This window comes from Gekko japonicus, unplaced genomic scaffold, assembly GCF_001447785.1.
Source record: "Gekko japonicus isolate JY-2015 unplaced genomic scaffold, Gekko_japonicus_V1.1 scaffold210, whole genome shotgun sequence".
Lineage (NCBI taxonomy): Eukaryota > Metazoa > Chordata > Lepidosauria > Squamata > Gekkonidae > Gekko > Gekko japonicus.
Window position 1 is genome coordinate 394,829 of NW_015168658.1, and position 21,533 is coordinate 416,361.

At 48.3% G+C, this 21,533-nt stretch overlaps 1 protein-coding gene across 2 annotated transcripts in view; it reads right to left on the reverse strand.

The window, feature by feature from the left end:
* Positions 1-21,533, reverse strand: part of LOC107113843 (lipoma-preferred partner homolog) — a 430,270-nt gene that overhangs the window by 175,954 nt on the left and 232,783 nt on the right. For both annotated transcript variants that reach the window (XM_015415237.1, XM_015415238.1), the window contains one exon: positions 6,968-7,080. In XM_015415237.1, coding sequence (XP_015270723.1) covers positions 6,968-7,080 — 113 coding nt within the window. The remainder of the gene's footprint in view (positions 1-6,967; positions 7,081-21,533) is intronic.

The window sequence follows — 21,533 nt, forward strand, 5'->3', positions numbered from 1 at the left end:
CTTATGCTCTTATGTTCTTATGTTCTCTCCAGGGTCTCAGGCTGAGGTCTTTCCCATCACCTCTTCCATGGTCCTTTTCAACTGGAGATGCCGGGGACAGAACCTGGGACCTTCTGCATGCCAAGCAGATGCTCTATCATTGAGCCACAGCCCCTCTTGACAGCTCTCTGGGGTCTCAGGCTGAGGTCTTTCCCATCACCTCCTGCCTGGTCCTTTTAACTGGAGATGCCAGGGATTGAACCTGGGGCCTTCTGCATGCCAGGCAGAGGCTCTCCCACTGAGCCACACAGCCCCTCCCCTAAACCTGGAGATCAGATCCTTAACTTAATGGGCTGTCTACTTCCAGCAATATTCAAAACAGTACATCCAGCAACGGGTTATATAATCTCCCTACATTATTTAAAAAAAAAAAACCACGAAGGGGAAACAGACTGGAAGCTCCCTCCTGCTCAGACTCTCATTCGGGGTGGGGGTGGGGTTTCCAGTCCCAATTCCAGCCCAACCCGACACTCAGGATCATCATCCGCTCTGATTACATCTCAGCGCCACCCAGCTGTCACATCCGATAGACTCGGACATGGGGTCGGAGACGTCTCAGCAGAGCGCACGTCCTCGATTCGAAAAGCAGTGGTTTCCTTCCCCTGTCTTCCTTCTTAGCGCAGGGAGATGCCGAAGAGGTGTTTATTGCTCTTCCGCCAGTCAGCTGGGATATGGTATTGGGCTGCGCTCCGGCTTAAAATTAGTTTGTTCCCCCTGGCCCTTTGCTTCTTGTGTGTTGTTGGGAGAGGAGAGGGGGGAGGCATTCAGAAAGCAGAGTGAAGGAAAATGGGTTTGCAATAAAGAAGAGAAGAAGAAGAGACTGGATTTATACCCTGCTCTTCACTCACTTGAAGGGCTGTCTCAGAGCAGTGAAGAAGGAGGAGGAGGGGGACGAGGAGGACAGCCCTTCAAGCTTAGAGCCCTTGTCAGGGATGCTCTAAGCTGATCCTACATTGAACAAGGAGTTGGGCTGGATGGCCCCTTCCAACTCTGTGATTCTATGATTCTATGAGATCAGTTCCCTGGGAGACAATGGCTGCTTTGGAGGGTGGACTCTATGTCATCATACCCAGTGTGGTCCTTTTCCTCCATAAACCATGCCCTCCACAGTTTCCACCCCAAAATCTCCAGGTATTTCTGAACTTGGAGTTGCCAGCCGTAGTTGTCTCCCTTCATGTGCTTTATGCTTCTGTTTTTCTCAAGAACGAGTCATGTCAGACTAACCTTTTCTCTTTTTTTAGGAAGTTACTACCTTGGAGGAGGAGGAGATTGGATTTATACCCCACCCTGCACTTGGAGTCTCAGAGCGGCTTACAAACTCCTTTCCTTTCCCCTCCCCACAACAGACACCCTGTGAGGTGGGTGGGGCTGAGAGAACTCTGACAGAAACTGCTCTTTTTCAAGGACAGCTGTGCCAGAGCTTGTGACTGACCCAAGGTCACATCAGCAGGTGCACGTGGAGGAGTGGGGAATCAAACCCGGTTCTCCCAGATTAGAGTCCGCACACTTAACCACTAGACCAAACTGGCTCTCAGATCAGGGGAATGTTGTAGATCAATGCTCCCTCTAAGCTGTGGAGCCTTGTGAGCAAAAATTCTACTTTGTGAGCTACTGACACTAAAGTTGTGAGCGAGCGATTTGGCTGCTGCGTAAATCAGTTTGCTCTGGAGCCCTCCTTCCTGAGCTAGGACAAAAATGTTTGAGCTGGAGGCTAAAAAACTGTGAGCTAGCTCACACTAACTCAGCTTAAAGGGAACACTGGTGTAGACATAGTTTATCTTGATTACAGTAAGGCTTTTGATAAGGTTCCACATAATATTCTTGTTGACAAGTTGGTAAAATGTGGTTTGGCTCCTATTACTCTTAGGTGGATCTGTAACTGGTTGACAGATCGCACCCAAAGAGTACTTGTGAATGGTTTCTCATCCTCTTGAAGAGGAGTAACAAGTAGAGTGCCTTACGGATCTCTCCTGGGACCCATTTTGTTCAACATCTTTATCAATGATTTAGGTGAAGGAATAGAGGGAATGCTTATTAAATTTGAAGGTGATACTAAATTGGGAAGGGGTGGCAAATAAGGTAGAAGATGGAGTCAGGATACAGGATGATCTTGACAGGCTGGAAAACTGGACTAAAACAAATAAAAATGAATTTCCAGGGATAAATGTAAAGTTCTGCATTTAGGTAGGGAAAATCAAATGTATATAGGATGGGGCAGATTTGTACTGGCAGTAATATGTGCAAAAAGGATCTAGGGGTCTTAGTAGAGCATTGTTAGCTGCCCTGAGCCTTCGGGGAGGGCGGGATATAAATCCAAAAATAAATAAATAAATAAATAAACACTGAACATGAGTCAGCCGTGTGACGTGGTAGCTAAAAAGGCAAATGCTATTTTGGGTTGTATCAACAGAAGTATAGTGTTCAGATCACGCAAAGTGATGATGTTGCTTTGCTCTGCTCTGGTTAGACCTCACCTAGAGTATTGTATTCAGTTTTGGGCACCACAATGTAGGAAGAATATAGACAAGCTCGAACATGTCCCAAGGAGGACAACGAAGATGGTGAGGGGTCTGGAGACCAAGTCCTATGAGGAAAGCTTGAAGGAGCTGGGTATGTGTAGCCTGGAGAGGAGACAACTGAGAGGTGATATGGTAACCATCTGCTCCCTCTAAGCTGTGGAGTCTCGTGAGCAAAAATTCCACTTTGTGAGCTCCTGGCATGGAAGTTGTGAGCAAGCAATTTGGCTACTGCATAAATCAGTTTGCTCTGGAGCCATCCTACCTGAGCTAAGATAAAAACGTGTGAGCCGGAGGCTAAAAAACTGTGAGCTAGATCACACTAACTCAGCTTAGAGGGAACACTGTCTTCAAGTACTTGAAGGGCTGTCATATACAGGATGGTACAGAGTTGTTTTCTGTTGCCCCAGAAGGTTGGACTAGAACCAACGAGTTGAAATCAAATCAGAAGAGTTTTTGGCTAAACGTTAGGAGGAACTTCCTGACAGAGCGGCTCATCCGTGGAACAGGTTTCCTCGGGAGCTCTCCTACTTGGGAGGTTTTCAAGCAGAGCCTAGATGGCCATCTGACAGCAATGCTGATTCTGTGAACTGAGGCAGATCACGAGAGGGAGGGCAGGAAGGGTTGCCTCAGTGCTCAGTACTCGTGGCCGTCTCTTACATGCCCAGGGAAATGCTGATCACCACTTTGGGGGCCAGGAAGCCATTTTTCTCCAGGCCAGTTTGGTCGGGGATCCAGGAGGGGTTTTTTTTGCCATCTTCTGGGCATGGAACAGGGGTCACTGTGTGTGTGTGTGTGGGGGGGGGTAGGTAATTGTGAATTCCCTGCATTGTGAATTCCCTGCATAGATGACCCTGGAGGTACCTTCCAACTCTATGATTCTAAGCCTGTCATTCTCTCCAGCCTGCTATTCCCGCTGCTCTTTCTTTGGAATGAAAACGAGCTACCAAGACTCCGTTTTGTCTCTCTGCTATGTTCTCGGTGGCAAACAGAACAGAAAATGGAGCAAGTCACTATTTGTTCTTCTCCCCCTTGGCACTCCATGCGAAGAGGCCCCCGCGGTCGCTTTGGGGGAGGAAGAAAGAGAGAAAGGCCTATCAAGAGGACCATTAAATCTCTCCGAGGTAATAACGCTCTTGCTGACGGGGAGTAACTTCAGAGAGGCCTCTTTGCTCCCTCTCTTAATTAATAAAATTACAGCTCAGAGCCTCATTATTGATAATTCTGGCCACTGTCTGAGCTTCCCGTCTCTGTGCTCACTCCCACCCCCACCGACCTTAATTCTCTCCCAAATGCAGCACGAATTAACGTTTAATTAGCCATTAAATAGAATTAACAGTCTCAGATGGCATTGTGGCAGGCGGAACAATCTACGGGAAGGGGGGGGGAATTCTGGGCCTGGAAGAGAGCAGGAAATAGCCAGCAAGGAGAGATGCCAAATCCGGCTACAGAAATTCCTGGAGAGGTCAGGGTGGAGTAGCGTCGCCAGGTCCCCCCTGCTTGCTGTTGGGGGGAGAGGGTTGCCAGCTCCAGATTGGGGAACTCCTGGAGATTTGGGGGCAGAACTTGTGGAGGACAGGGACCTCAGTGGGCTGCAAGGCCATAGAGTCCAGTCTCAAAAGCATCCATTTTCTCCAGGGGAACTGATCTCTGTATCTAGCTGTATCTGAAGAAGTGAGGAGTGTGTTGTGGGTCAGCCAGGGCTCAGTGACAGCGAGGACTCCTCAGGAGAAGAGGAGCCCCGTGTAGGCAGCTCTGAGTCTGCAGAAGCTGGCAAGCAGGAAAGATGAGCTGCAGGCTTGTCAGGATTCACAGCCAGCAGCTGGTGCAGAGCCACCACACCCTCCAGCACTGATTCAACAAGTGAAACTTAGTTGGTCATTTCCAGCCCTTCAGTATCACCTACACCCTTAGAGCATCACAGACGGAGGCTAAGAACAGAACTACAGGAGAGACGACAAAGTGCACACCTCCCGGCCCAACACTAGCTGCTTACTGATAGCTGACGAGTAGTTGCAGGATTACTCCCACGCAGCTGGCTGCAAGCATGGCCCTTAGGCATGGGGCCATAAAAACCAGTCAAGAGAGGCTGGTAGGCGTGGATGCAATGCATACAATAGATGCTCAGCCACTAACTCTTCCTTGCCTGATTTTTTGGAACCCTGACATTTGGTCTGAACTAGACTGCCTTGCCTGACTTCTGGCACCTGATACTCTGAGCCTGCCAGTCAATAGACAGTGACTCACAAAAGGTTCTCCCCTGCCACAAAATTTGTTAGTCTTTAAGGTGCTTCTGGACTCTGGCTCTTTTCTACTGCTACAGACAGACTACCTGGCTGGATGACCTTAGGCAAGCCGTAGTTCTGATAAGAGCTGTCCTTGGAAAAAGTGCAGTTTCTGTCAAGAGCTCTCTCAGCCCCACCTACCAGCGGTGGCACAGTGGGTGCCACAGTGGGTATATCCCACTGTCTTAACATATGAACTGTGTTAGTTCGAGCCCCACGCTGGTGTGAGCAGCCAGCCTGTTGTCCCCAGCTCATAGTCCACCCAGTGATTTGAAAGCTTCGGTGAGTAGATAAAATGGGAACCACTCCTTAGAGAGGGTGGGCACACCAATCTCCCTTGTGGGAGGGTGTTAGCTGATGGTCGGACGTCCTGGTCGAGGTTCGGAAAAAGGCGAAAGAACTTCTCGGCTATGAAGAATCCCTGCAGTGGATGTTTCCGGCCAGGCGGTGGCAGTGTGGCGATTGACATATGGGTCCTGAAGCCTGGTCGACAAGCAGCCATGCGGAAAATGACGGAGCCAAGCCAGAAGACGTCTACACCAGGCAGTGACGGCGTGTGCACCGCAGGGGCAGTGGCGCAGGCAGTAAAACGCCTGCTTTTTTTTTTTTTTTTTTTAAACACAACACTCGAGCAGCCACTATGGCTGTTCGAGACCCACCGCGGTCGAGGTGAGCTCTCGACCCTAGCCCTAGCTCCCGCCCACCCAGCGGTTTGAAAGCTGATGTAATTAAAAAATGCAAGTAGATAAATGGGTACACATCCATAGAAGAGTGGGGGGCACCCTCCTCCATGAGGTGTGTGGATGGCAACAGCGGCGGCGGAAATGGTGGGACACCAGCGCCCGAGGCGACATGGCGGTGGCAGCAAGCAGCAGCAGCGACAGACCGGAAGAGTGATCCCTGGTGGCCAGCGGCGGGAAACAACGAGCGGCTGCCGTGCAGCAAGAGGCGCAGTGACGTCATCCTCAAAGTGCGGCTGAACCTGAGGGACGTAAGCCGCGCCGAAGGAGGGCGTCAACTCCGTGCCGGATCGTGCGCCAGGAGAAACAACAGCCCGTGAACCTCCGGGAACGAAGCCAGAAGCCGAAGAACATCAGCTTCCACCATGGTGCCGGTAGGCTGCCCCATCCCCCTTCCAGAATGTGGCCGTAGTTAAGGATAAAATCGTGATTAGCACTCCTCAAATGTGAACCGCCCAGAGACCCCCACGGGGGTTAGGGCGGTATACCAAGTCGAATAATAAATATAAATAAATAAGGTCTCCCTTATCCTCCCCACCCCACTTTCCTGTATCGAGAGGCAAATGGAAAGTATTATTATTATTATTATTATTATTATTATTATTATTATTATTATTATTATTATTATTATTATTATTAATTTACCTCACAGGGTGTCTGTCTGTTGTGGGGAGGAGAAGGGAAAGGAGTTTGTCAGCCGCTCTGAGACACCTTTGGGTAGTGAAGGGCAGGGTATAAATCCAATCTCCTCCTCCTCCTCGGAGCTCGCTTCTCCAAGACCTGGCAAATATTGCCCTCCACGAATCACTTTCCCCACTACTGCCTTTTATTTTCCTCCTAGTTAAGTGTGTGTTCCCCCTCCCCCTGGTGTGCTTTGTGCGTATTTCCCCCCCCCCTTCTGTTATAATAAAACACTTTTCCGGTCGTACTGCAACCTGATTTATTTTGAGAGTTCTCTAAGAGAGCCATCCCCATAAACATTGGTGGAGATCCCCTAGTTACCCCCCTCACTTGTCTCCAGTTACGCGAATTCCCCCAATTGATCTGGAAAGTTCCAATGTGGGTAACATCTGGCAACCCTAACCTCCTACTCCCCACCCGTGACATGAAGTCTCACTATCTTCAGATTGTTCGCGCAGACGCACACTGCAGATTTATCATTTAAGCAACCCGTTGCTGTATCTTTTCAATACAGCCACTTCGAGGCATGTATCCATCCATCCATCCATCTTCATCTTCATCTGAAGAAGTGAACAGTGGCTCAGGAAAGCTCATACTCCGCCCTCTCCAAGCTCCGTCCCCAGGCATTTCCCGAATCCCAACCCAGACCCGGCAAAAATGTCTTCGGCAGCTCTCTTGGTGTCCGTCAGAAGTGACATCTCCTTACCTCAACATGGAAAAAAGCTTGATCCGGAGGAGGTGGAGGAGGAAAAGCGCTAGGAGGCGGCGGGAGGCTCCCGGGGTCTTCTGATGGAGGCGGTGGAGGTGGAGGGAAATCACCTGCAGGCATTAAAAGGGAGAAAGGGAGGTTAATCTCCAGGGCCATCTAGTCCAACCCCCTGCACAATGCAGGGAATTCGCAACTCCCTCCCTCTCCACATCCCCAGTGGTTGCTGTTCCACGCCCAGAAGATGACAAAAAGCCTCCAAAATCCTGGGCCAAACCAGCCTCGAGGAAAACTGCTTCCTGACCCCAAATTGGTGAACGGCATTCCCCTGGGCGTGTAAGAAAGGCCCACGAGAACAAAGCGCTGAGGCAACCCTTCCTGCCCTCCCTCTCGTGACCTGCCTACGTTCACACAATCCGCATTGCCGTCAGATGGCCGTCTAGCCTCTGTCGGAAAACCTCCAAAGAAGGAGAGCCCACCACCTCCCGAGGAAGCCTGTTCCACTGAGGAGCCACTCTGTCAGGAAGATCTTCCTAACGTTTAGCCGAAAACTCTTCTGATTTAATGTCAAACCATTAGATCTGCTCCAGCCTTCTGGGGCAACAGGAAACCACTCCTTTCTCTATGTGACAGCCCTTCAAACACTCAAAGAGGGTGTCTGTTGTGGGGAGGGGAAGGGAAAGGAGTTTGTAAGCCGCTCTGAGACACCTTCGGGTAGTGAAGGGCCATGGGGTATAAATCAATGCTCCCTCTAAGCCGTTGAGTCTTGTGAGCAAAAATTCTACTTGGTGAGCTCCTGGCATCAAAGCTGTGAGCGAGCGATTTGGCGACGGCATAAATTGGTTTGCTCTGGAGCCACCCTTCCTGAGCGAAGACAAAAATCTGTGAGCCAGAGGCTAAAAAACTGTGAGCTAGTGCGTACGAACTCAGCTTAGAGGGAACACTGGTATAAATCCAATCTCTTATCTTCTTCTTCTTCTTCTTCTAAAAGTCCTGTAGTGCTTTCGAGGTCAATAAGATTTTCAGGGTATCAACTTTGGAAAGTGAAACCTAGGTATGCATCCCAGAGCACCTCAACGACCAGCAGTATTTTCAGGGGACGAGCTTGGGTGATGCAAAGGTCAGGAAACTATGACTCTCCCCCCAAAATATTGTTGGTCTCCGAGGGGCTACTGGACTCCTTTCTATCCATGGAAAACCAAATCACTGATTACTTTTTTTCACTTGGAGAATCCTCTCCAAAGCCTTTTCAGCAACAAGGGGCGGAAACGTCGACGTCGGAGCCATTGGCGGGTGGGCGGAATCTCATTAAAAGGGCCCGTTTGCCTAATTTTGTTTGGGGCTAATTATCCCCAAGACTCGCCGTGGGACACACCGGGAACGGCAATTAGTCATCCGGGTGATTCCAGGCCCGGTGAGAGATGCATAATCAGTCAGACCGAGGGAGGCTGAATGACGTTATCCCAGCGGGATGGTGGCCGTATTAGCCCCCCGCGGCGCCGGGCGGTGAAGGATGGCTCTCGCCGTAAAAATATTCTGCTCACAGAACGTCATATTTCTCAGCGATCAGGCTCCGCATCCCCACAGCAGTCGGGCACCCTCCCTCCCGAACGATCGACGGGACAGCCTTTACGAAAGGGAATACGTGCAAATAGTGGTTCTGGTGGACCCAGACCGCCTGAGACATGACACCCCGCCTACCCGGGCTGCCCCGTGGACCTGTCAATCCTTGTAGAATCATTAGCTGTTGTAGATTTTCCGGGCTGTCTGGCCGTGGTCTTGGCATTGTAGGACCTGACGTTTCGCCAGCAGCTGTGACTGGCATTCACAGAGGTATGACACAGAAAGATGGAGTACTCTCTGGGTCAAGGTGAGAAGCAAAATGGTGGGCAGGTGGGGTAGGGCTACTCTTGTAGGTGGTCCCCAGGCTGTGAAAACATGCTAATGGGGGAGCTTTCCTGAGGAGGCTCTTTTGCATATGGATTGTTGTCCTGAGGAGAATCGTTGTAGAATCGTTGGTGCTGCACCCTCTCCTTAGCTGTGGCAGTTGGGATACATGGACCGGGAGGGTTTTCGTTAGGGGAGTGCCAACCTCCCGGTAAGGCCTGGAGACCTCCCGGAATTGCAGCTGACCTCCGGGCAACAGAAAAAGGCTGCTTTGGAGGACGAATTCCACGGCATTGTACCCTTCTAAGGTCTCTCCCCTCCCCACACCCTATCTACCCAGTAGGGCCAGGGGATCCCCTGATTTCAGGGCCCCGATCTGCTGCCGGCTAGTTGGCTGGCAGAGGAAGCCCCACCCACCCCACCTCCCATTTCCTTGGTAACCATAGAGTTCCCCCTGAATGCTAACTCTGGGAGTTGAAATCCAACAACAACATCTGTCACAAAAAAAGAGTCAATAATGTTGCAAAATCGTTTACTGTAGTCATTCTGTAGAGAATTCTCTCCTATTTTTGCTCACACGCGAACGAATGCTGCGCAATGTAAACGATTCGTTTAACAACGTTTGCTTTATCTGAGCGCGTTGCGATCCCAATTCGTATCAATTTCTACTGATCAACTCTTGAAGGAAACATTCCATGTTGACTCTCTAATGACAGAACCCAAGTTGGCAACCCACATGAATGATCCCTACACAAAGTATTTTGTAGGGCAGAGTAGGGAGTGGAGGTCATAAGAACATAAGAGACGCCAATGTTGGATCAGGCCAAAGACCCATCCAGTCCAACACTCTGTATCACACAGTGGCCAGAAATACCAGTGCCATCAGGAGGTCCACCAGTGGGGCCAGGACATTAGAAGCCCTCCCACTGTTGACCCCCCCAAGCACCAAGATGACAGAGCATGGGGTCACCATGCTCTGGTGGTTTTACTCTTAGCAGCTGACCGGTCTGGGTGTCTGCTCATCAGCCCCATGGCATTTCGGCTACGTAGTCCCGCAGGGACCAAGAAATTATAATTTCATGTATTGGAGTCACAGCAGTCCCGTTGTCTATGGCTGATTTGGGTAGCTAGGTTCATGTGCAGACACCGAGTTGCTTAGTACGCAACCTCAACTCCAAAATCTCAAACTGAATTTTTAAAATCCATGTCCCCTTGATGCCAAAACACAGCGGTATCATGCAAACAGACACACCCAGATTCATTTGGACACACCTGAACAGCTCAAACAACAAAATTCCTGCCTGTAACTTATGAGCCGAGCACCGAAGAATATATGCTTTTGAACTATGGTGCTGGAGAAGACTCTTGAGAGTCCCTTGGACTGCAAGAAGATCCAATCAGTCAATCCTAAAAGAAATCAAGGTGTTGCCTTCTGACATCCTTCCGGTGATGTCAGGGGGTGTGACATATGAAAATAAGCTATGGTAATGAGTTGTGCTAATGAGCTCCTGCACCTCTTTTTCTACGAAATGACCCCTGATTTAAGGTATGAGCTTTCGTGTGCAAGGCACACTTTATCAAATACGTTAGAATGGCATTGTTGTTCAGTCGCACAGTGGAGTTCGACTCTTCCTGGCGCCATGGACCACATCACGCCTGGCCCTCCTCTTCTGTCGTGCTCCAGAGTTTGCTTATTTCATGTTTGTTGCATCGATAACAGTCTCTAATCATCTCATCCTTTGCCTTCCCCTTCTTCTTTTGCCTTCAATCTTTCCTGGCATCAGGGTCTTCTTCTCCAGTGATTGATCCCTTCTCATTGGTCTTTGAGCTTCAGCTTCAGTCTCTGGCCTTCCAGGGAACAGTCAGGGTTGGTCTCTTTTAGGATTGACTGATTTAGAATCATAGAATGTTAGAGTTGGAAGGAGCCTTGCAGGTCATCTAGTCCAACCTCCCGCACTCTGCAGGAGCATAGCCAAAAGATAGCCCTACAACATATAACAAGTTTCCGCTTGAAAATGTCCACCACCTCCGGAGGCAGACTGTTCCACGGCTCAACCACTCTGACAGTTAGGACATTTCTCCTGATATTGAGACGGTATCGATTCCCTTTTGATTTCCACCCATTCGATCTAGTCTTGCGATCCGGAGCAAGAGAGAATAGATTTGCTCCGTCTTCTACATGACAGCCCTTCAGATACCTGAAGACTGCAATCATGTTCCCTCTAAGCCTTCTCTTTCCCAGGCTAAACAGACCCAACTCTTTCAGCCTTTCCTCGTAAGACTTGGATTCCAACCCTCTGACCATCCTGGTTGCCCTCTTCCGGACACGCTCGAGCTTGTCAGCATCCTTCCTAAAATGTGGTGCCCAAAACTGGACACAGGACTCCAGGTGAGGCCTGACCATAGCAGAATAGAGCGGAACTACCATCTCCCGTAATCTGGACACAATGGTTCTGTTAATGCATCCTAAGATTTGATCTCCTTGCAGTCCAAGGGACTCTAAAGAGTCTTCTCCGGCACCATAATTCAAAAGAATCTATTCTTCGTCTCTCGGCCTTTCTTATGTCCATGTCTCGCAGCCAGAGAATGGCAGTCAAGGTTGAGACTTATAGCCAGAGAATGAACAGCGGAGGTAACATGCAACACGGTGATGATCAACATGTGCAAAGTGTCACCTTTAGACATTTTTTTGCTAGTCTGACATATTTATTGCTTTACAACTGTTGACCCCATAACCTTCACTCGTTATGTAGAGTCACTTTGCATGTCTTGATCATCACCATGTTGCATGTTAATTTGCTGCTCATTCTCTGGCTATAAGTTTGAACGTACTTGAAAAAGTGTGCCTGCACATGAAAGCTCATGCCTTGAATAAACCTTTGTTGGTCTTCGAGGGCTCTAAACCTGTTGTCCGTGTGGTAAGCTATTGATCTGCATTTCAGTGTTCCCACTCCACAGCCCTTAAACCTCCACGCCCGTCCCCCACTAGAGCAGATGAAAACCACTTTCTCTGGAGTGCGCGCTCTTCTCTCCCACATCGCAAGCCAACCTCGTTCCTCCTCTTGAAGATCACAGAACCTTTTAGACAAGCTGTTTCCCCCCTACTTCGCACAATGAGTGCCACACTTCAAACTCGCACGTAAGGTACCTGACAATTCTCTCCAACCTTCCCAAACCGTGATCCAAATTCCATCCGCCACCCCCCCCACCATTATTTTGCGGGCTCCAACCGTCCTCCCCAGCCGCAGCACAGCGGTTGTGCAAGCTACCGTGATTTCAACCCCTCTTTCTACAGTTTTAGTCACGAGTCCAAACGGATATTGTGGCTCTGGAGAAGGTGAAGGAAAGGGCAACTCAAAATGATCAATGCGTTGGTTGGAGTATTTCTCTCCGAAGGGAGGACAAAGCGTTTGAGACTCTCTGTTTTAGAGAAAGGATGACTAAGGAGGGACGCGAGGGAGGTTTATAGAAGTGTGAATGTTGTAGAGAAAGCAGATCAAGGCACCTTCTTCTCCAAACAGATACTGTGCAGCTGGAGAAGGTGAAAAGAATTGAAACCCCAATGTTTGATGCAGTGGTTGGAACATTTTTAATAGAATGTTAGCATTGGAAGGGACCTTAAAGGTCATCTAGTCCAACCCCCTGCACTCTGCAGGAGCATAGCTGAAAGATAGCCCTACATACCTACAACATACCTGAAAGATGGTCGTCCAGCCTTCGCTTGAAAACGTCCAGCGAAGGAGCATCTACCACCTCCCGAGACAGACTGTTCCAGTGCTCAACCACTCTGACAGTTAGGAAGTTTCTCCTGATATTTAGCCAGTAACGACTCCCTTGTAATTTCCATCCAGTAGACCTAGTCTTGCAATCCGGAGCAAGAGATAATAGATCTGCTCCATCTTCTACATGACAGCCCTTCAGATATTTTAAGACCGCAATCATGTCCCCTCTAAGCCTTCTCTTTCCCAGGCTAAACAGACCCAACTCTTTCAGCCTTTCCTCGTAAGACTTGGATTCCAGCTCTCTCACCATCCTGGTTGCCCTCTTCTGGACACACTCGAGCTTGTCAACATCCTTCCTAAAATGTGGTGCTCAGAACTGGACACAGGACTCCAGGTGAGGCCTGACCATAGCAGAACAGAGCGGAACTACCACCTCCCGTGATCTGGACACAATGCTTCTGTTCATGCATCCTAAGGTTGCATTAGCTTTCTTCGCAGTCACATCGCGCTGCAGGCTCATGTTTCGCTTGTGATCAACCAGAACACCTAGATCCCTCCCATTCTATATCTGTGCGTTTGATTTTTTTATACCTAAGTGTAGGACTTTGCCCTTATCTCTATTGAAATTCTTTTTATTTGTCTCAGCCCACTGCTCCAGCCTATCTAGATCATTTCTCGAAGGGTAGGGCAAAGAGTTTGGGACTTTTTGTTTTAGAGAAAGGATGACTACGGACTTATATATCGTCCAACGAGAGTTGGACTATAAGGAAGGCCGAGCACCGAAGAATAGATTCTTTTGAACTATGGTGCTGGAGAAGACTCTTGAGAGTCCCTTGGACTGCAAGAAGATCAAATCAGTCAATCCTAAAAGAAATCAACCCTGACTGTTCCCTGGAAGGCCAGATAATGAAACTGAAGCTCAAATACTTTGGCCACCAAATGCGAAGGGAGCACTCCCTGGAGAAGACCCTGATGCTGGTAAAGATTGAAGATCAAAGAAGACGGGGACGGCAAAGGATGAGATGGTTAGACAGTGTCATCGATGCAACAGACATGAAATTGAGCAAACTCCGGAGGACGGCGGAAGACAGGAGGGCCTGGCGTGATCTTGTCCATGGGGTCGCGAAGAGTCGGACTCGACTGTGCGACTGAACAACAACAAAATGACTAAGGAGGGACGTGAGAGAGGTTTACAGAAGTATGAGTGTTACAGAGAAAGTGGATCAGGACACTTTCTTCTCCAAATATACTGGATAGTGGAGGTACCCAATGAAGCTGATGCACAACAGATTCAGGATAGACAAAATGATAGGGAGTAGGATGGAGGTTTAGGTCCACCTATGAGGATTCTGGGTTGGAAAATAAGTGAATGAAGGAAAGCTTAATGGAGAACTATGTTGAAAAGAGGTGTTGATGATAATAGGTCTAAGTAAAATATTAAGAGAATAGTAAAGCTTTAATTGAAGTTAAACCCCTGTATCAAATACATACACCTGACAAGTTAAGGGATAAGAGTTAGAGAGTTCATATTGACAGAGAGAAAGTTATAAAGTTAAGGCAAGTTCAGATTAGATAAGAAATTTTGGAAGGCTATTGAAATATGAACTTGTAGTCAATACAGATTAGATATGGAGATAGGAAAGCAAAAAGAGCAGGTATAGAAGTATAACGTGCTGGATGGTATGTATGTAATCTTGTTTTTGTTCTTGTATGTGTTTGTGTATGTGATATAGGCTTATAAAAACCAATAAACATAATTATTAAAAAAAAGATTGGGGGAAAAAAAGGATAGACAAAATGCAGTACTTTCCCATACAAAGTTTATGATATTCGCTGCCACACGACTTTTCTCCTCCCCCCCCCCCCCCCCCCCGCCGCCGTTGACTTGCGGCAACCCCTCTTGGGGTTTTCAAGGCAAGAGAGGAACAGAGGTGGTTTGTCATTGACTGCCTCTGCATAGCAACCCTACCCTCTCTTGGTGGTCTTCCATCCAGGTACTAACCGGGGACGACCCTGCTTAGGTTTCCAGATCTGATGAGATCGGGTTAACCTGAGCCATCCCGGTCAAGGCAAGAGACATTCAGTGGTGGTTTGCCATGGCCTGCCCCTGCGTAGCAACCCTGTACCTCCTTGGTGGTCTCCCATCCAAGGACTAACCAGGGCTGACCCTGCTTAGCTTCTGAAATGTGACAAGATCAGGCTAGCCTGGGCTATCCAGGCCACCATAAGGGAATTAGAAGAATTCATGCAGCTGTGGACAAGTCTGTGTTGGGACCAGTGTTCCCTCTAAGCTGAGTTAGTGTGAGCTAGCTCAGAGTTTTTTTAGCCTCCGGCTCACACATTTTTGTCTCAGCTCAGGAAGGGATGGCTCCAGAGCAAACTAATTCATGCAGCAGCCAAATTGCTCGCTCACAACTTTAATGCCAGGAGCTCACCAAGTAGCATTTTTGCTCACAGAACTCCACAGCTTAGAGGGAGCCTTGGTTGGGACCACACAGCGTAGCCTTCGAACAAGAACAAAAGAACATGAAAGACACCGCAGACTGGGCCAACCTGAAAACTCAGCAGTGGCTGAACGTAGCCCAACTCAAACAGGACACAGTATTTTGTTCCAAGACACTGAAAGGCTGGACAACACATCCAATTACCACATCAGATGACACAAGAGAAGCCATTGAAATTCATAAACATAAACGCAATTTCAACAGGAAAGAAGAGAGTTTAACAATAAGGGCATGGTTTCCTGTCCTGAAAAAGACAAAAGGCCCTACATCTGACAGTAGCACTACAGATAAGATTAGAATTTCAACAGCCAATTCACATGCAAAAGAACTTCCTCAGGAAACAGGAAATCTCCTCAGGAAATCTTTTCTATTAGCATGTTTCACAGCCTGGGGAACTCCTACAAGACAATGACTCAGCCCTACCCCACCTTCTGGAGTAGATATAAATTACCTGCCTACCATTTTCCTTCTCACCTTGACAAGGAGAGTACTCCATCTTTCTGTGTTATACCTCTGAGGATGCCAGTCGCAGCTGCTGGTGAAACGTCAGGTCCTGCAATGCCAAGACCACGGCCACACAGCCCGGAAAATCTACAACAGCTAATTTATGGTCCATCGATGGATCAGTCCTGTCTACTCAGACCGGCGGCAGCTCTCCAAGGTCTCAGACAGAGGTCTTTCACATCATCTCCTGCCTGGTTCTTTTAGCTGGAGGTAACAGGGATTGAACCTGGGACCTTCTGCATGCCTAGCGGATGCTCTGTCACTGAGCCACGGCCCCTCCTGTTGTTTTGACAACGGCTCACCTCAGACCCCATGGGAGACTATGGTTTATTTTAACTCTGGCTAGCTTTTGAAACTGGTTCTCGTCTCACAGATGATCAGTGTTCCCTCTAAGCTGAATTAGTGTTAGCTAGCTCACAGTTTTTTAGCCTCCGGCTCACACATTTTTGTCTCGGCTCAGGAAGGAGGGCTCCAGAGCAAACTAATTTATGCAGCAGCCAAATCGCTGGCTCACAACTTTAATGCCAGCAGCTCACAGAGTAGAATTTCTGTTCACATGACTCCACAGCTTAGAGGGAACATTGCAGATTATTACTCAAATGCTACTTTGCATCATAAAAAGTTGGGCGCATTGTCTTCTCTCTGTACCCTAGAAGGCTGGGTTACAGCCAGATTATCGGTATTCACACATCACACAAAACTGGTTACGACGAAGGGTAATACGATCGGGGAACTCCCATCTCCTGGTAGTTCCAGGTCCCCAAGAGATCAAGTTTGCCCCTACTAGGGCCAGGGCGTTTTCGGTGGCGGCTCCTACCTGGTGGAATGAGCTCCCAGATGAGATCTGGGCCCTGCGGGACCTTATGCAGTTCCGCAGGGCCTGTAAGACGGAGCTCTTCCGCCAGGCGGTTGAGTAGGAGCCGCCGCCACCACTATTCTACCAACGAGGTAGTGTGCCATCAGCAGCCCTGTTAAAGGGGGACTGGCCCGGCCTGATAGACCAGCGTAGCAGGAGACCACGTTGCCGAGAGAGCTGGCCATCAAATTTAGGTGGTTGTCCCATTTTGGAAGATTAAATATAGGTTCAGCACCGTGTGATAGGATGGTTTTATTGTGTTTTAAATATGTAATTTATTATATGTTTTATTGTATTTTACTCTGGCTTTGCCATATGTAAGCCACCCTGAGCCATTGGGAGGGCGGGTTTTATGGACCTCAAGTAACTCTGGCGGAACGGCCCCCATACAGACAGGGGTCACCAACGTGGTGTTTGTGGCCGCCATAGCACCCCACCGACACCTTTTCTGGTGCCCAAATGCTTTTAGAAAGTGGGTGGGAACAGCTGGGGCTTTTGTCCAGCGAGGCTTCTGATTGGCCTTTGGAGATCTGACTGGCAGTACAGTTGTTTTTTTTTAAAAAAAAACATTGCTTTAGCAATAGCTGCCATCGCAGCACTAGGATCTTTACTATGCGGCTGAAGGCAAGTTGTGGCAGGCATTCTGTGGCTGGCTTTGCCTCCTGCGGCAGCCGTTTTGTGGCAGCCGTCGTGCGGCTGTGCCCAGCATGTGGAAAATGCTGGATTTGTCACTATGTCTGAACTGAGCCAGTGTGTGCAGGTGTATCAAAGAAGAAGAGGAAGAGGAGGAGACTGGATTTATACCCCGCCCTTCACTCAGAGCGGCTTACAAACTCCCTTCCCCTCCCCACAACAGACACCCTGTGAAGAAGAAGAAGAGATTGGATTTATACCCCGCCCTTCACTACCCAAAGGTGTCTCAGAGCGGCTTACAAACTCCTTTCCCTTCCCCTCCCCACAACAGACACCCTCGGAGGCAGGTGGGGCTGAGAGAGCTCTTGACAGAAACTGCTCTTTTTCAAGAACAGCTCTTATCAGAACCACGGCTTGCCCAAGGTCATCCAGCCAGGTGCAAGTGGAAGAGTGGGGAATCAAACCTGGTTCTCCCAGATAAGAGTCCACGCACTTAACCACTACACCAAACTGGCTCTAAGGTAGGTGGGGCTGAGAGAGCTCTTTTGAGAACTGCCCTTTCAAGGACAGCTCTTGTCAGAACTACGGCTTGCCCAAGGTCATCCAGCAGCTGCAGGTGGAGGAGTGGGGAATCAAACCCGGTTCTCCCAGATTAGAGTCCGCGCACTTAACCACTACACTGCCTCTTTCTGTTCTCAAAAGATGTACCGCAGTGTACTACCAGGCATGGATATGAATTGTGCGGTCGCATCCCCTGAGCTGTTATTCGATGGGCAGCAGGCTGTATATTCGGGGAGGGGAGGAGAATGAGAACTTTAAGTTGGGACCGGCACACATCGCACCAACCTGTTCTTGACTGCAGTCTTTAATGTTTCATGTGGTTTGGAAATAGCTTAAATCCCCTGATGAATTTTTCATGCCCATCTATAATTTCACCTTTATGAAATCTGCCCCCCTTCAATTATCTGCTTTTATAGCTTCAGAAGGATTCCAGTTTGCATACAGCTGCAACAGTTGTCAAAACGGACCCTCGTTTGACTGTCGTTAATGAGTTTTAGAACGCCTCTGCACGGGGGGGGGGGACCAAAAAAAATCACCTTTCCCATGGCTCGATCTGTGTCACCCTGTTTCTTCTGCCTCTCCCTTTCTGCATCAAAGTCCAGGGAGATAACCCCAGATCAGTAAAAATGCACCATGAAGGTATGGCAACTGCTTTCAGGTGCAAAATTAAGCAACAATATCTGATTAGATGCTTTCACGAAAGAAAGAAAGAAAGAAAGAAAGAAAGAAAGAAAGAAAGAAAGAAAGAAAGAAAGAAAGAAAGAAAGAAAAAAAGAAAGAAAGAAAGAAAGAAAGAGAGAATGACACATAGAAAGAAAGAGAGAGAGAAAGAGAGAGAGAATGAGAGAGAGAGAAAATGAGAGAGAGAGAATGAGAGAGAGAGAAAGAGAGAGAGAGAGAGAAAGAATGACAGAGAGAAAGAGAGAGGGAGAAAGAAAGAATGACAGAGAGAGAAAGAAAGAGAGAAAGAGAGAAATAAAGAATGACAGAAAGAGAAAGAGAGAGAGGGACAGAGAGAGAGAAAGAGAGAGAGAGAAAGAAAGAATGACAGAGAGAGAAAGAAAGAGAGAAAGAGAGAAATAAAGAATGACAGAAAGAGAAAGAGAGAGAGGGACAGAGAGAGAGAAAGAGAGAGAGAGAAAGAAAGAATGACAGAGAGAGAAAGAAAGAGAGAAAGAGAGAAATAAAGAATGACAGAAAGAGAAAGAGAGAGAGGGACAGAGAGAGAGAAAGAGAGAGAGAGAGAGAGATGCCAACCACAGTTAAACAAAAATGGCATACCACTGACATTATATAAGGTTTGCAAGGACACAGGTTTCTGTTGGCATAAAAACTATGTAGTTCATAGCATGGTTCACGTAGCCTACAAGGAGAAATACTTTTATTGACATATTTGTCCTTCCAAATCTGAAGTGGATGAATGATATGTAGGATCGCCAACCTCCATGTGGAGGCTGGAGATCTCCCACTTTTACATCTGATCTCCAGGTGACAGAGACCAGTTCAGCTGGAGAAAATGGCCACTTTGGAAGGCTGACTCTATGCCATTATATCCCACTGAAGCCCCTCCCCTCCCCAAACCCCGCCTCCCCAAGCTCCCCCCCCCAGATCTCGAGGTATTTCCCAATGCAGTCCTGGCTACCCTAACCAAGGAACATCTGAGAACCTGGGGAACAGCTAGAGGGACCAAGTTGGATCAGGCCACTGACCCATCCTATCCAACACTCTCTGTCACACAGTGGCCAAAACCCAGGTGCCATCCGGAGAGGTCCACCAGTGGGGCCAGAACTCCAGAAGCCCTCCCACTTTTGCCCCCCAAGCACCAAGGATACAGGGCATCACTGCCCCAGAGTGTTCCATCTATAATTTGCGACTAATAGAGAGAGGAGTCTCAGAGCAACATACAATCTTTTTTTTCCCCCTTCCCCACAACAGACACCCTGTAAGGTAGGTGGGGCTGAGATCTCTGAGAGAACAGCTCTGAAATAACTTGTGACTGGCCCAAGGTCACACCAGTAGCTGCACGTGGGGAAGTGGGGAATCAAACCCAGTTCTCCCAGATTAGAGTCTGCGCTCCTAATCACTACACCAAACTGGCACCAAATAGTCACTGATGGACAGCTGCTTCATGTTTACCCAGTCCCCTCTCGAAGCTGTCTATGCTTGTAGCTGCCACCACTTCCTGAGGCAGTGAATTCCACAGGTTCATGACTCTTTGGGTGAAGAAGGACTTCCTTTTCTCTGTTCTAAGCGAACTGCTCCTTCATTTCATTGCGTGCTCGTGAGTTCTTGTATTGTGAGAAAGGGAGACAAGGACTTCTTTCTCTGCCACATGCATGATTGTATAAACCTCTGTCATGTCACCCCTCAGTCATCGTTTCTAGAAGCTAAAAGAGCCCCAAACAATGCCCCCTCTAAGCCGTGGAGTCCTGTGAGCAGAAATTCTACTTTGTGAGCTACTGGCATTAAAGTTGTGAACAGGTGATTTGGCTACTGCATAAATCAGTTTGCTCTGGAGCCCTCCTTCCTGAGCGAAGACAAAAATGTATGAGCCAGAAGCTAAAAAAACTGTGAGCTAGCTCACACTAACTCAGCTTAGAGGGAAAACTGGCCCTAACCTCTTTTATCTTTCTTCACAGGGTAGACGTTCTATCCCCTTAATCATTTTAGTTGCCCTTTTCTGCAACTTTTCCACGCTATAATGTATTTTTTGAGGTGAGGTGACCAGAAATGTACACCGTATTCCAAATGAGGCCGCAGCACGGATTTATACAGGACCATTATGATACTCCCTAATTTGTTTTCAGTTCCCTTCCTAATAATCCACAGCATTTGCCTTTTTTTTTTTTTATTGCCGTCGCACAGAGTTGACATTTTCAGTGAGTTATTTACCATGACTTCAAGATCTCTCTCCTGGTCAGTTACTCCCAGTTCTGACTCCAACAACGTGTATTTATAGTTGGGATTTTTGGCTCCAGTGTGCATTACTTTGCACATGGAATTCACTGCCACAGGAGGTGGTGGCAGCTACAAGCATGGACAGCTTCGAGAGGGAATTAGATAAGCATCTGGAGCAGAGGTCCATTGGTGGATATTAGCCACAAGGTATAGATAGGAACCAATGCTTCCTCTAAGCTGTGGAGTCTTATGAGCAAAAATTCTACTTTGTGAGCTGCTGGCATTAAAGTTGTGAGCAAGTGATTTGGCTGCTGTATAAGTTAGTTTGCTCTGGAGCCCTCCTTCCTGAGCCAAGACAAAAATGTGTGAGCCGGAGGATAAAAAATTGTGAGCTAGCTCACACTGACTCAGCTTACAGGGAACACTGATAGGAACTCTCACGCTGGGGCAAGTGATGCTCTGTATTCTTGGTGCTTGGAGGGGGGGACAGTGGGAGGGCTTCTGGAGTTCTGGCCCCACTGGTGGACCTCTCCGGATGGCACCTGGTATTTTTGGCCACTGTGTGACAGAGAGTGTTGGACTGGATGGGCCATTGGCCTGATCCAACATTGGCTTCTCTTATGTTCTTAACCTCATTTGCCACATTGACGCCCACTCGCCCAGCCTCAACAGATTCCTCTAGAGCGCCTCACAATCCTCCCTGGTTCTCACCACCCTGAACAACTTTGTGTCATCCGCATACTTAGCCACTTCACCGCTTTCACAACCCAACTCCAAATACTTAATGAACAAGCTAAAAGCACCGGACCTCCTACCGAGCCCTGCGGTACCCCACTGCTTACCACCTTCCAGTGTGAAAACGGCCAGCTTAGACGCACTCTCTGTTTCCTGTTAATTAACCAATTTTTTAAAATCCACAAGAGGAATTGTCCTCTTATCCCATGACTGCTGGATTTACTTAGGAGCCTTTGATGAGGAACTTCATCAAGAATATTCTTAGT